This window comes from Physeter macrocephalus, chromosome 6 (assembly GCF_002837175.3).
Source record: "Physeter macrocephalus isolate SW-GA chromosome 6, ASM283717v5, whole genome shotgun sequence".
Lineage (NCBI taxonomy): Eukaryota > Metazoa > Chordata > Mammalia > Artiodactyla > Physeteridae > Physeter > Physeter macrocephalus.
This window is the reverse complement of record NC_041219.1, coordinates 86,806,279-86,819,753: the sequence shown is the minus strand read 5'-3', so window position 1 is coordinate 86,819,753 and position 13,475 is coordinate 86,806,279. Positions and strand designations below refer to the sequence as shown.

Sequence of the window (13,475 nt, the reverse complement as noted above, 5' to 3'; positions counted from 1 at the left end):
ACGCGCAGGCCCAGCGGCCATGGCTCACGGGCCCAGCCGCTCCGCGGCATATGGGATCCTCCCGGACCGGGGCACGAACCCGCGTCCCCTGCATCGGCAGGCGGACTCTCAACCACTGCGCCACCAGGGAAGCCCTCTCTGTATTTTCACATGACAATTGCAAATAGTCCAGATTCTTACCAAAGCACAATCTTAGGTAGCATATTTCACTGCACAAAGAAATTTAAAAGTAAAAACACAAAGGTACCATTACAAAGAGGTAAATCCCAAAGCTTCCACCTTTTCTCCATGATGCTTTCTTTCCTCCTTGAAATCCTTTCCTTAACCTGTTAATTTTATGAGAAGACTTAAAAAGCAAAATCTGTCTACAATAAACTATAAATAGCATTTCTGCCTCACAATTTGTATGTCACTTCTTCAAGATGAGATTTTGAAAGAGAAAAGCTTTCTATACATCCTAACTCGAATGTAACAGCCACATGCTATGATTTATAGGACAGTCCCTCTGTGGTTAAATAGATTCAACCGTCAACAGACAAAAGAAAAACTAGGCTTGAGAGTTAAAAGATACCCAATTTGTTTAAAACCTTTTTTTATGTTATCTTATGATAAACAAAGACTAAAAAACACTAACATTTAGACGGAGCCAGTTTTATTTTTATTTTTAAAAACATGCATTACTGTACTGAGCAAGTACCCTGGAATAGGTACTGGAGGAAGGGGATTAATAATAACAAAATACAGCACAGAAAATTATAAGCAGGCTAAACTGGAATAATATTTTTCCCCAAAAACAAAATACCCCTTTTTAGAAAAATGAAGGAAGAGGACAAAAAAGTTTTGCTCTATAAATAATACTATCAAACAATTATATGTCTTAAATTTTTAGACATAACCCAAAGTCTAAAATATAGCTAACTGAAATTTACCTAAGTGTTTACTAACACTTGCAACTGTAACCCTTTCAAAGGGGTACCGTTTAGTTATAAAGACAATTAAGACTGAAACCTGTCTCTGACCAAACTCCAGCTGAAGGTGCTTTTCTTGTATTATAAAGTCCAATTTAAAAGGGGCATTTTGTTTTATTTAAGTCACTAGCATATGGTTAAAAAACTTAAGTTTGCCCCATTACATCCTTTGAGCAGAACATTTAAGTCCTCTTTCTTCTCCTATGAAAGAGCATCCAGAGAGCATCTCTTGCACCTTGTTCATAATGCACAGTTTATCGGCGTTTCGTTTCCTTTCTAAATGGCCGGGAGGGAAGAAGAGCTCCATAGCCACTGTGTGTGGTTAGTAATGGCGCTTTTACTTGTCACTGTACAAAGCCTGTTAAATATTTACAACACAGCAATATCTAGTCCTAAACACCCAGTTGTGAGTTTGAATTTTTTTAGAAATAAATCCATGACAAGTTTTCCCCAGCAAAACGCCAGAAGACTCTCCTAACAGCTTCAAGAGACCCAGCGGGTCCAGAGGAGCAGTTATAGGCCATCTGGTGATTACTTATTATTATTTATACAGCAGTGTAGATGTACACACAGATGTGTTATGAATCCACATACAGAGTAGGCCTTAACAAGGGCTTCAGACAAAACGCGACTGCTGAGCAAGTCAATCTGCATTAAAGAAACATGCTAACCAGACAGAGGGAGCACACTGGCCGTGCTTCAATTTGCCGCATTAGCTGGAAGAGTTTTTGATAAAAGAACGAAGAATTCTATATAATGATGACAATATCTTGTAAGTTAACAACCTAGTTATATGTACATGGTTTTGCAGGGGTGGCAAAAGAAGAATTAATGAAGGACAGGCTCTCATATCCAGAAGGCGGTTTATAAACTCAGCAGTTTGTAAAAGAAGGGACTAGGAAAGAGGCCTTTCTCCTGACTTAGGATGAACTGAGATACAAAGACAGAGGATTTTTTTTCTACCAGGAATGTTCTGAGAACAGTTTCTGGGCTCCCATTCCAAATATTGTCATATCCAAGGAAAACAAGAGTGAGTAACTGAAAATTTTCACCTTAATTTCTTGGGTATAGCTCCAATTAGGTTCATACGGCCTTTTTTTTTTTTGGCAGACTGGAGCTGGGATGCTTTTAATCTACTATGCTCTTAGTAACATAATAATAAATATAACACAAAAAACTAAAATAACCAACCGCTTGTTTCTAAGAGTAAATGTCAAGAGTGCCAGATCTGACATTTAAAAAACTTGGGTTTAATTCCTTGCTCTTAACATGTCTACATTTTTCATCCCAGTCCCAGTTTTTCTCTTTACTATGCATAACAGTGGTCTACTGCTATTACAAGATTACATAAAACTGCAGCATACTTAAAGTGGACTGAAAGTTATTTCAAAATCAACACATATTATTACAAAAAACAAGGTTAGCATTTGGCCTAATTGTGTATAAGGCAGTGTATTTTCAGCTGCCTGACAGCATGCAGGCACTCTTACCAGATGGGAACTGGATTAATTATTGAATGAAATATGAATTATTAAATAAAAATTTGAATTTTTTTAAAACTCTTGGCAGGGGGTGAGAAAGAAAGGCTTATTTGTTTGCCTGAAATTGTTTTCACCTGTCGAAGCATGTAAAGATAGCACATATCACAGCACATATCACCACAAGTGGTGTTTATGTACCAGAGCCATTTTTTCCTATGTTATTCTCCAATTCAAGATGCTCCCCTAACATAAAGAATTAGTAATCAGCACCAGCCATTCTTCCTTGCTTTTCTTTTGTGCCAATGCCAGTTAATAGGAAAACTTGCCAAAGGGACAGAACTAACAATCCAGAGTCCCACAGTACCAGTAGGGCCTATTTCATGGGAGGGCTGGGATAACAGGAATAATCTCTATAGATTTGTGTTACATAGGCAATAAAATATACACCTTTGCAGCATGCCAGCATTTAACCAATCATAGAAGCTATTTGTTGCCTCATATATTACAAAGCAATAGAGATTTAAGGGATAATGTTCATGGAGGCAGAGGATACGAAGCAATAAACAGCACTGGAGGTTGGTTAAATGCCAAGTGAAGCCAGGACTACAGCACCATAAACATTATTCCTATTATACGACAAGATAAGGATGTAAAGAAGCTGCCCTCCATCCCACCACAACTAGGGCTCTACTGCTACCCTGGCCTTCGGAAGGGCAAGCAGGCTCCAGAGGTCTATGAACTAGTTATACGTGTCGTGTCTCAGAAAGATATGAACAGAACCTCAACCTGTACCTAAATGTTCTCTGGGAGAAGAAAAGATCTGGTAGTAGATATCCTCTGCGGGGGTGGGGTGGGGATAGAATAACAGCACCTCAGCATCACAATGGGTAGAGAAACAATCAAAGGATTTTTCCTTAAAAGGACAGAGTCGACACACAGTGGTTATGACAGAAACCTTTCTCAAAAATGGCTAATAATGGGATGATACTATCCATGAATAGAATCTTCTCAGAGGAAATGTGCTCCTGTTCTTAAGGAAATAGACATTCTAAGTAATAAGCTTATACAACCAGCTTCTGCTCGAAGACTTGATGGTGATAACCAGAAGGACTACTTAAATCTGCATAATTCATACTGCAAACCAGCATCATGTGCCTGAAAGGGAGGTACAGGAATATGCAAATTGTTGACTCCTGGTAATAAAAATTGGACAAGGAATTCCCTGGAAGTCCAGTGGTTAGGACTTCGAGCTTCCACTGCAGGGGGCATGGGTTCGATCCCTAGTTGGGGAACTAAGATCCCACAAGCAGTGTGGTGTGGCCAAAAAAAAAAAAAAAAAAAAAAAAAAAAGGTACAAATTTCCAATAAAACATTTTAAGGGAATTCCCTGGTGGTCCAGTTGTTAGGACTCCATGCTGTCACTGAGGGCCCGGGTTCAATCCCTGGTCACGGAACTAAAATCCCACAAGCCTGGAGGTATGGCAAAAACAAAACAAAACAAAGGACAAAAAGCATCCAAAAGGTAAGTTATCGAACTGTATCCACATGAAGTAACATCTCAAATTCAAGATTACTGACAAACAGTAATTTTTCCTGCTTCCACATGCAATAGAACTTTATAATCTACCTTCAAGTAAAAGTGCCCCCAAAGCATTAAAAACTTACAAGACTTCCTAGATTCAGCACCAAACTGTATTTCTAATATTTTAATAACACAGAGGCAAAGCTATTTTATAGTTACAATGTTTTTTAAATAGATGCTATCTTATAAACATTTCTAAAACCCATACAACTCAAATTCAACCAGCCCTTTACCGCAGGGTATCTGGGGCTCTGCTGCCTTAACAACACTAACCCATTCTCCAGAGGCAGCTCTATTAACTATTCCTGCTACCACATTCTGTAAAGAAATATTAGCAGGAATATTACTTTCCCTGAGTTCCTCTTCATGAGGGTGATGAGGCCTCAAGAGAAACAGAGACTCAACAGGAGAACAGGAATAAGTGAGCTCAAAAAACTCTATCACCTGTCTTTTCAGATAAGAATGCAAAGAACACAAACTTCAGCAGCCATCTTTTTTTAAAAAGTACATGTAGCATATTTAGAACTCAGCTGTGTCACATCAGACTTACTGTTGGGAAGTGGATCATGAACAGAATCCAAAAATAACAGCCATTAAAGACCTAGCAACCAAAACATGTTTACGTATCCATTGAAAGCCCGGTGGTTTTGATTATATGGTGGAGAGCATAATCCACTAGTCTATTTTAGGTGAATTTTCCTTTCACCTCCCCTTAATATTAAGGCATAAGATGATTTCTGAATTTAAGGGTACACAGGGTAAAATCTGGGCAGAGAACAGATATTTAAATAATACAAGATTCTTACAGCTTTTGTTGGTTGGTTTTTTTATGGATCAGTCTCTTGAATTATAATTTGCTTTCATTTCTTCTTCCTCTAACTGGTAGAAGCCACTGATTTTTGAGACTTCTATGGCTGCTGAGTTCTAAACACGCCTTGCAAAAATGATCATGGTCCTTATTACCCCTCCTGGGACTTACATAGCCTTTTTATTATTCTACCATTTCTGAAGTAATCAATGAATCAGTGACAACTGATTATAAATAGGCTTGAAGGCCTCAAGATGGCTCCAGAATGAAACCATTTTCAAGGTAATAAGGAAGTTGGGACGACAGGCCAAGGGTAGTTCACTTTACCAAATTTATCTTCTCTGTCAGATTTTCACTATTTCATATAACATAAAGCAATCATAGTAAATTTTGTAGAGATCCCACTCTAGAGTTATTTGTTACTAGATATTGGGAGAAACCTGAAAGGAGACTAAATATAACTAAAGAACTATAATCTCGGGACTTCCTTGATGGCGCAGTGGATAAGACTCCACGTCCCCAATGCAGGGGGCCTGGGTTTGATCCCTGGTCAGGGAACTAGATCCCACATGCATGCCACAACTAAGAGTTCGCATGCCACAAGCAAGGAGCCCACCTGCAGCAACTAAGACCCAGTGCAACCAAATAAATAAATAAATAAACAAGTAAATAAATATTAAAAGAACTACAATCTCACCTGACCATAAAGTTTTCACAGGGAAAGCAGGTAAAAGGATGAATCATGCTACCTCAAAGCCTTAATTCTTTTTATCCTTTTTTATATGAAACAGGTAACTTGAATCCAAAAGAAGGTAGCAATCTCCCTCAGTTCCACACTCGCTGAGGGAAAAAAAAGCCTCAGGATCTATGCCAGAGGTTATAATGAAACCTAATGACCAAAATACCAACAACCAATTCAGAAATGGGAGGGAAAAGTAGGGGAAGGAAAAGGCTTATGGTAAACAGAACCCGACAATACAAGAAGGACCCAAAGTAAAAATCCCTGTTTTCCTACCTCTAGTCCAAAATAATGCAAAACAAAAACAAAGAAACAAACACAAAGCCCTTCTGGGATCTCACAAATCTCAGTGAAAACTACTTTTTTCTGATGAGACAGCCTGAAGAAACCCTACTGGTATATTTTCTTTCTCAGAAAGCTTAAGAGATGCTTTTCCTATGTATTCCTTTATTTTTACCATCCATTTTTATTTATTTGAATCCTTGTCTGGGTAGTCTTAAGCATGCAATACATAAGAGGGGCACTGAGCAGCTTAAACAATAAGTGAAGAAAAATAAATCTTTTCACCAAAAGTGCAGATTTTTTAAAGTAAGTGATATAAGTAAAAAGGGTACCAGGTAACTATTATGGGAGTCACGGTAAGTACTATAATCAACAAATTCACACACAAAAATTTGGAGGAATCAGATTCAGGTATGTACTCCCATAAAGCTGTCTGAAAAGTAAAACAAATTTACTCTATTTTCCTAAGTGGCTTCTATTGTAAAAAAAAATATACACACATACATACACACACACATCCACATACACCCACATACATATAAACCACATGAGGAAAACATGCAGTCAACAAACAATACAGTTGAAAACTTTGACAAGGAAGGAAATAAACCCTGCAATGCTAAATACTTCAGAATACATTGGCTTTTTTAGTCTTTTATGAAATTTTCAGCATTTACTGGAATTTGGAGTCATCCTTCTGCCCATTCCTTGTCACCAACCCCATTTGATTCTCAAATTCCAATTCTTAAGAATCTCTGGAACTTAACTCTCTTCTTTTTATACTTCTCTAAGTATTTACAATGTTTAATAGAACTAGTCTGCAATCTCACATACTACCAGTAAGTGTCACTGGACAGTCACATGACATATTCCTAAATGAAAAGAAATTCAACCCTTCAGCCTCCATAAAATCAACTCTTGAAGGCAAATAAAACTCTCTTGAATAAAACTTTCTTTGTATTCCTTTCTTCATCCTTTGTGGAACATGGTAGAATGGGAGGATCTAGGAATAAGTGTTAAGAAGGTACAAAATGAAAAAAAAAAAAAAGAAAAAAGGTAGTTTCAACAAAATTATTTAAAAAGTACATGATGAAAAATATTTGACACAATGTATACGCATACAAACAATAACATGGCAGCTAATACACAGAACAAGGCATTTAATGGTGTCAGACAGGGAAAATGGCTGAGAAAACTTGTAGCTGATACATTGCTGTGAGATCTCGGAGTCTATGTTGGATTTGTCCTTCCTAGCCAGGTATTTGCCTTAGCTGCTAACAATGATTTTCTTGCTCAACAGTCAAAAGAAACTTTTTTTTCTTATTTAAAAAATCCAAAATAGACTGGCAAATTGAGGTTCACAATGAATGGGTGCATTTTCAGCTTCCTATCCAAATATGTTGAGCAGACTTTTACATCCATGAAGGCTGAAGAAAAGATATTTCTAAACTTGCTTTGTATTTAAATAAATAGCTTTAGAAAGGAGGCGAGACCAACATGTATTCCTCAACACTGTGTGTTGCGAAACAAACACCAGTAGAATAACAACATGAAAGAGAGCAAGGCAGATTTCATTACGGTAGAGTGCCTACATTTCCTCATAACTTGGATTTACACACTACAAATCCTCTGATCTGATTACCTCCAGTGATCACGTAAAACACTGGCTTTAAACTCTTTGCCGTAGTGATAAAACAGCCACTTTGATTCACAACGAGACATTCACAATAAAGTATATTGTAAACGTACCTGTCCACAGCCCGGGGCATTGCACACAAACGGTCTGTCGTCTCCCATATTTCATATAGCAGAGCGGAGCTGAGGAGGGGGAGGTAGGGGGAAAAGTTATGTTAAATACGTTGGAGTTTAAAAAAAAAAAAAGTGCTTCAAAAATATCAAGCCTAGAAACAGGTGTTCCAAGAATGCCGTCTATCAAAGCTGTAAACACAGGCTACTTTGGGGAGACCCATTAGACAGGTGGCATATGATCTACTGTGCCTCAGTTGAAACTTTTAATTAGGAAAATTTAAACCTAAAGAGTCAAGGAATTTCAAGCCTTTTACTAGATTTTTCCCTCTTTCTGCCTCAGTATATAACACACTTCTCCAGTCTGCTGAATTACAACCAGTGCAGTTCCCTATGTCAATAAATCCACTGAACGCTCGATGCGGAAGCCATATTTCTGAACTAGAGAAGACCAAAATTTGTCATTTAATTAATTAAGGGATTATAGGAGGGGTGCTCCATTTTACAGGGCCATAATCTGGCTCCCTGGTGTATAAACAATGAGACTGTTGGCAAGGACCGTTTATCCCAGATTATTGCCAAAGAAAACAAAGCACCCATCCTATTGGGCTACGTGGGAAATGATTTTCATTAATAAAAAAATAAAAATAAAACCCTTCTCTCCCCACAGGGAGCCTCCTTCTCCCCCCACCAATCGTCGGTGGCAAATGGAGAAATATCGGTGCCCTTCCCCCCTGATTCTATTTATGGCTAGGTTTTTAAAAGCAGCAATAAAACAAATGTCGACTCTTTGGGGGTTTACTGGGTGAATATGTTCCGGCTGTTTGTGCTGCTCTCGGCCAGAGTTCTTGGGCTGCTCTGTTGCAGCCAACAGATGTGTGCTGCTGCAGGGGATAAAAGAAATGGCACTAAAAGGCATCACCATCCATCCTCTCCGTTTCTCTGAAGAATTTAACAGGGTTTATACTGTTGTTTTTTTTTAATTATTGAAGCTAAACTTTTGAAATGCTGATCAAAATTCTTTGTCAAAGAACAATAACTCCAAATGAATGTGTTGGGGAAATTTCTCATATCCCAACTAGGAATAAAAATACAGATGGAGATGGATAAGGATTAGAAATGCAAATCATAGTAAAAATATTCCTAAAAGATATAGAGTATTTTGAAAGAGTGAAAGAGAAAAAAGGGGAGGGTCACAAAAATAGCCTTTATAAAAAAAACTCCTAAAGGACATTTTCAAACATCCTTCTACAAGAGAGAAAACTGTATGAAAGAATACGAACAAGGGAAGATGAAAGAGGAAGAACTACAATTTGAATATGCGTAGAAACGACTTCAGAATTATCACCAAATTTCGAATTTTCATCTTGGAGATAAACCAAAATGTCAGGTTAACCTCAGTCAGATCTACATCAAAATAAATATTAAAGTGCTAGACCAAATCTGGCAATCAGAAAACCATGCCTAAAACTCAGAGGGCAGTGGTAACATCTCTCCTACTCTCTTAAGACTCACTCTAGGGTTGGAAACCGTATTTCTGGTAGTCTGATCAGTAATTCCACAACTAATCGCTGTTTAAAATTGTGGGGTGCCCCATAAAATACAAAGGGCTTCTTAGCAATCCTTCATTGTGATAGGAACAGGGTCTGACTATGAAGGAAACTGATGCTGCAGCACTGCTGTAATGGAAGAGAGCCTGTATGTACATAGGTGTACACAGATTTATATCACATTTAGCCAGGATAAATTGCTTCAATAAATTCTGTTCCTGGGAGAGGCCAGCTCAAGCTGATGATTGGTACTGGGAAAATGAGAGCTTTATTCTCCACACAGCCCCAGGACAAGGGGGTCTTCTGGTTTGTTTGTTCGTTTGTTTTAAATACACTTCCTAGAACTACAACATAGTGCAAAAAAAAATACAAATATACAACAGTAAATAAATGCAAAGACCAATGCCATTATGGCTGAAAACTCAGAACATTTCTGGAAAGCAACTGATCTCTGGAAAAATTCCTAACAACTGCTGTGCTGGAGATAATTTTACTTCCTAGTCCCAGTACCTGCTTTCCTAATAAAATCACTGAATGAGAATTTTATTTCAACAAGATCCTCTAACCTATTTTCAATCAGGAAGTAAACTACAAGGGATAGAGCAGATGTAACATAAGCAGGCAGGATTCCTTATTTTTACCTTAGTTACGTTTTCTGAGGCTAAGTTTTCTCAGTTTTCTACCGATTTAGAGGAGGAAAAGGGTCTTGGCTGAGAAGTGGGGCAGCACTGGTATAGGAAGTGATTAAATAAATCCTGGAATGGTTTTCCTCAAGCTACAGAATTCAAAATTTAACTTGGTTTTGCACAATCACATCACAATTTATGGCTTCCAAATTTTATTTCATTGCATCCTTACTAGGAAATAGAGATGAAAAATCAAGACTTTCTAAAAGCAGAAAAAAAGGCAAAAATAAGTTTTGGGGGAAGAGAATGTAACAGAAGCAAGCATTTTCATGGCTCTTAAATATTCAAATCTGACGGTCACTAACTAGGATTTCCTGCTTCCTTCCGATTTTGCTGGCTTTTGTTTTGCCATTTTCACTAAAGAGAGATCACAATGGGAGGAAGAAGGCCCTCTTTCTTAAATACCTACAATTCTTCTTTTTTTTTTTTGGCCCCAACCGCGTGGCACGTGGGATCTTAGTTCCCCACCGGGATTGAACCCACGCCCCCTGCGTTGGAAGCGTGGAGTCTTAACCACTGGACCGCCAGGGAAGTCCCCCTACAATTATTCTTCAATCATTCCCTCAATCTCTTGCTCCTTTTCATTTCCATCATTCTTGCTTTTAACTTTAAAGTGATGTCTTTTTAAAAAATGAAATATTTAACAATAATGATCTGTCTCCCCACTTAAAAAGAATTTCCAGTTAACATCCTTCTCAAAATTTCTTTCATTCCCAGTCTGCTGTATCAATTGCTACATATAAAGATTGCCATTGCTTATTTCTATTTGATACTTAAAACTAACCTCTGATAATGAGAGGTCAAACTGATGCCTCCTCAGAAACAAATAGCAACACATTTCTGTAGTATAAAGACTGAGACAGAAGATGAAATATTGAATAATGATACTGCCATTCACTAGAATTTAACTCACAGCCCATTTTTAACTGTACTGCTTGACAGGTAGATCACGTGTCCAGGCACGGCACTCAAGTCTGTCATCTGTTTCTCAATCTATTCTTCAGGATGAAACTCAAGCATTCTTTAGAACTAAGCAATAAATGACAGACAGGGGATACACATATTTAGAGACATTTCCAAAAGAAAGTGAAATGCTCTCAGTAGTGATCTTAGAACAGGAAAACACGGATGCATAAAAAGGCTGTCCTAGGGGCCAAGGAAAAGGCTCATGTGCTCAGAATGCATGAATAATAAAAACTGGTATTCACTTAAAAGAGAGAAAGTTATCTGAATGCTGGCAGAAACGTGAAGAAAATCCAAGGTTTAGAGAATGATTTTAATAATTGGGGTAATTTCATAGAATCTTTCTTAAATAGTTTTGTCAGAGCCAGAAGTATATCCTAAAATGGTCAATGTGCAAATAAGAAAACTGATTCTCTGATTCTGTGTGTATACATATGTATATCTATCTTTTTTTTTTTTTTTAATGGAATGAGGATGGAGTCTGCCACTGAGGTCTACAAAAAGTCAGTTCTCTGGACCTGGCTGTAATATAATTATTTCTTTAGTAACCAACTGATGTTATTAAGATGGCCCAACTTAAGGTAAGGAATAAAAGCCATGTATCAATACAAACACACCCAAGGGCCTGTTTGCAGGTTCCTAATAACAAAAAGCAGATATTGCTAAGTATAAAAAATGAGAAAGGCATATACACCATAAATATCAAAGATTCAGGAAAATCTAGAAGGGGTTCAAACTAGCTATCATTTATTCATTCAAAAGCATTACTAAGGAACTACTAAGTGCCAGGCAAAGCGGACACAAAAATAAAGACAATAGTCTTTTGCAAAAAAAAGAATCTTTCTCTCATCTGTGTCAAAGAAAACCAGAGCTGGACAGGAGTTAAAGCAGTAAAAAATGAATTTTGTTCAGGACTATTGCAATAGTGGCTAAGAGATCTCAGTATATAAACCAGGCTCAGTTTTGAATACACCATGGGCGAGTGGGAATTAACAGCCAAGGACCAGGGTGGAGTTCAGTGACTAGAAAATTACTAAGAGGAAACATAAGGGGTAAAGGGGATTCTGGTTAAACTAACCTAACAAGATTCTTGCTGAAGACAGGCCAGGGTGATGAGACATCACCTGAGGGATGGTAGAGGATGAAGAACCTCATCAGATATGAGAGAGAACAGATACTGAGGGTGGGGGGCTCTTGCTAAACTGACTTAGCAGGGTTCTTGCTGAAATTCAGTTTTACAAGGAAGTACACAGATAAGCCTAAAAGAAGGTTCAGGAGCCTGACTAAAGTTTGGTCGGGCAAAGAATCCTTGTCATCTGGCATGAAAGATGCCAAGTAAGTGGTAAGAATGATGGCTTAATTTACAAGTTCAATTAGTCATAGGTTAATCAGTATACGTATTAGATCCCTTACTATTTCTCCTATTCTTTATGGTCATTTATCAAATTATTTTACTAGCAATTCCAGAGTATATACGAGCACAAAAAAGATGGTTAAGTCTCGGTAAAAGATCTGACAAGGAAGACGTAGGAAACTAATAACTACAATTTACCTTTGGGATCAAAAAGTAAATTTAATCATTTAAAAAATTCATTAATTCAGGGACTTCCCTGTTGGTCCAGTGGTTAAGAATCTGCCTTCCAATGCAGGGTAAGTGGGTTTGATCCCTGGTCAGGGAAATAAGATCCCACATGCCGCGGGGCAACTAAGCCTGCGTACCGCAACTGCTGCGCCCACACACCTCAACTAGAGAGCCCATGTGCCGCAAACTACAGAGCCCATGCACTCTGGAGCCCATACACAACAACTACTGAGCCCGTGCGCCACAACCAGAGAGCCTGCACACCGCAACGAAGAGCCCGCAAGCCGCAACTAAGACCTGACGCAGCCAAAAATAAATATATTTTTAAAATTCATTAATTCACTGAACACTTTATTCAGCGCCTACCATATACTCTAGGCCCCAAAATTCAACAATGAATGAGACACACAAGATATCTGCCCTCATAGTGCTTACTTACAGTCTACAAAGAAGAGACAAACACAAAGAAGTTAATAAACAAAATCATTTTAGATTAATAGCAGATAATTGCTATAAAAGAAATGAAATGGTGATGTGTTAGTAACTAGAAGTGGACTACTTTAGCTTCATGAATAAAAAGGAAATGGCTGTATTATCTGTGACCAAAAGGTAAATGGGGAAGAATATAGAGATCCAGTTAAAAACTTCTGGAAGCCTTTCCTTTCATAACACAGTTGATGTTCAATAAATATTTACTGATTTAATCTGAAGTAGATATTCAAGTATACTTTGCTGAAATTTTACACTTATCTTTCCAAGTTTTGAAGAAAGCTGCTGGGTCCACAAAACAACCACTATGCAGGTATTTACGCATTTAAAGCTATATGTATTTAAGACATATTTTAAATACATATTTACAACTACTTTGTGCCTAAGGTACTTTATGTGACTACACCCAACCAATTCTATGCTTTTCCTATCATACAAATAACATAAAAGAAGCTCTACAGTTTTTGGTTAGACTGTCAAAAATGGGGAGGGGGGAGGTATTTGTCAAGTTAATTGACACTTAACTGACCCTTGAAAACAAAATCTAGACCAGAGCTCTTTGGTTTTTTTTTTTTTTTTTGGTTTTTTTTTTTTTTTTT

At 37.7% G+C, this 13,475-nt stretch overlaps 1 protein-coding gene across 1 annotated transcript in view; it reads right to left on the bottom strand.

Moving 5' to 3' along the window:
* LOC102992106 (cyclic AMP-dependent transcription factor ATF-7) overlaps positions 1–13,475 on the bottom strand; it is a 96,691-nt gene that overhangs the window by 65,664 nt on the left and 17,552 nt on the right. The window contains exon 2 of the mRNA XM_007125741.4: positions 7,610–7,678. Coding sequence (XP_007125803.1) covers positions 7,610–7,657 — 48 coding nt within the window. The 5' untranslated portion in view covers positions 7,658–7,678. The remainder of the gene's footprint in view (positions 1–7,609; positions 7,679–13,475) is intronic.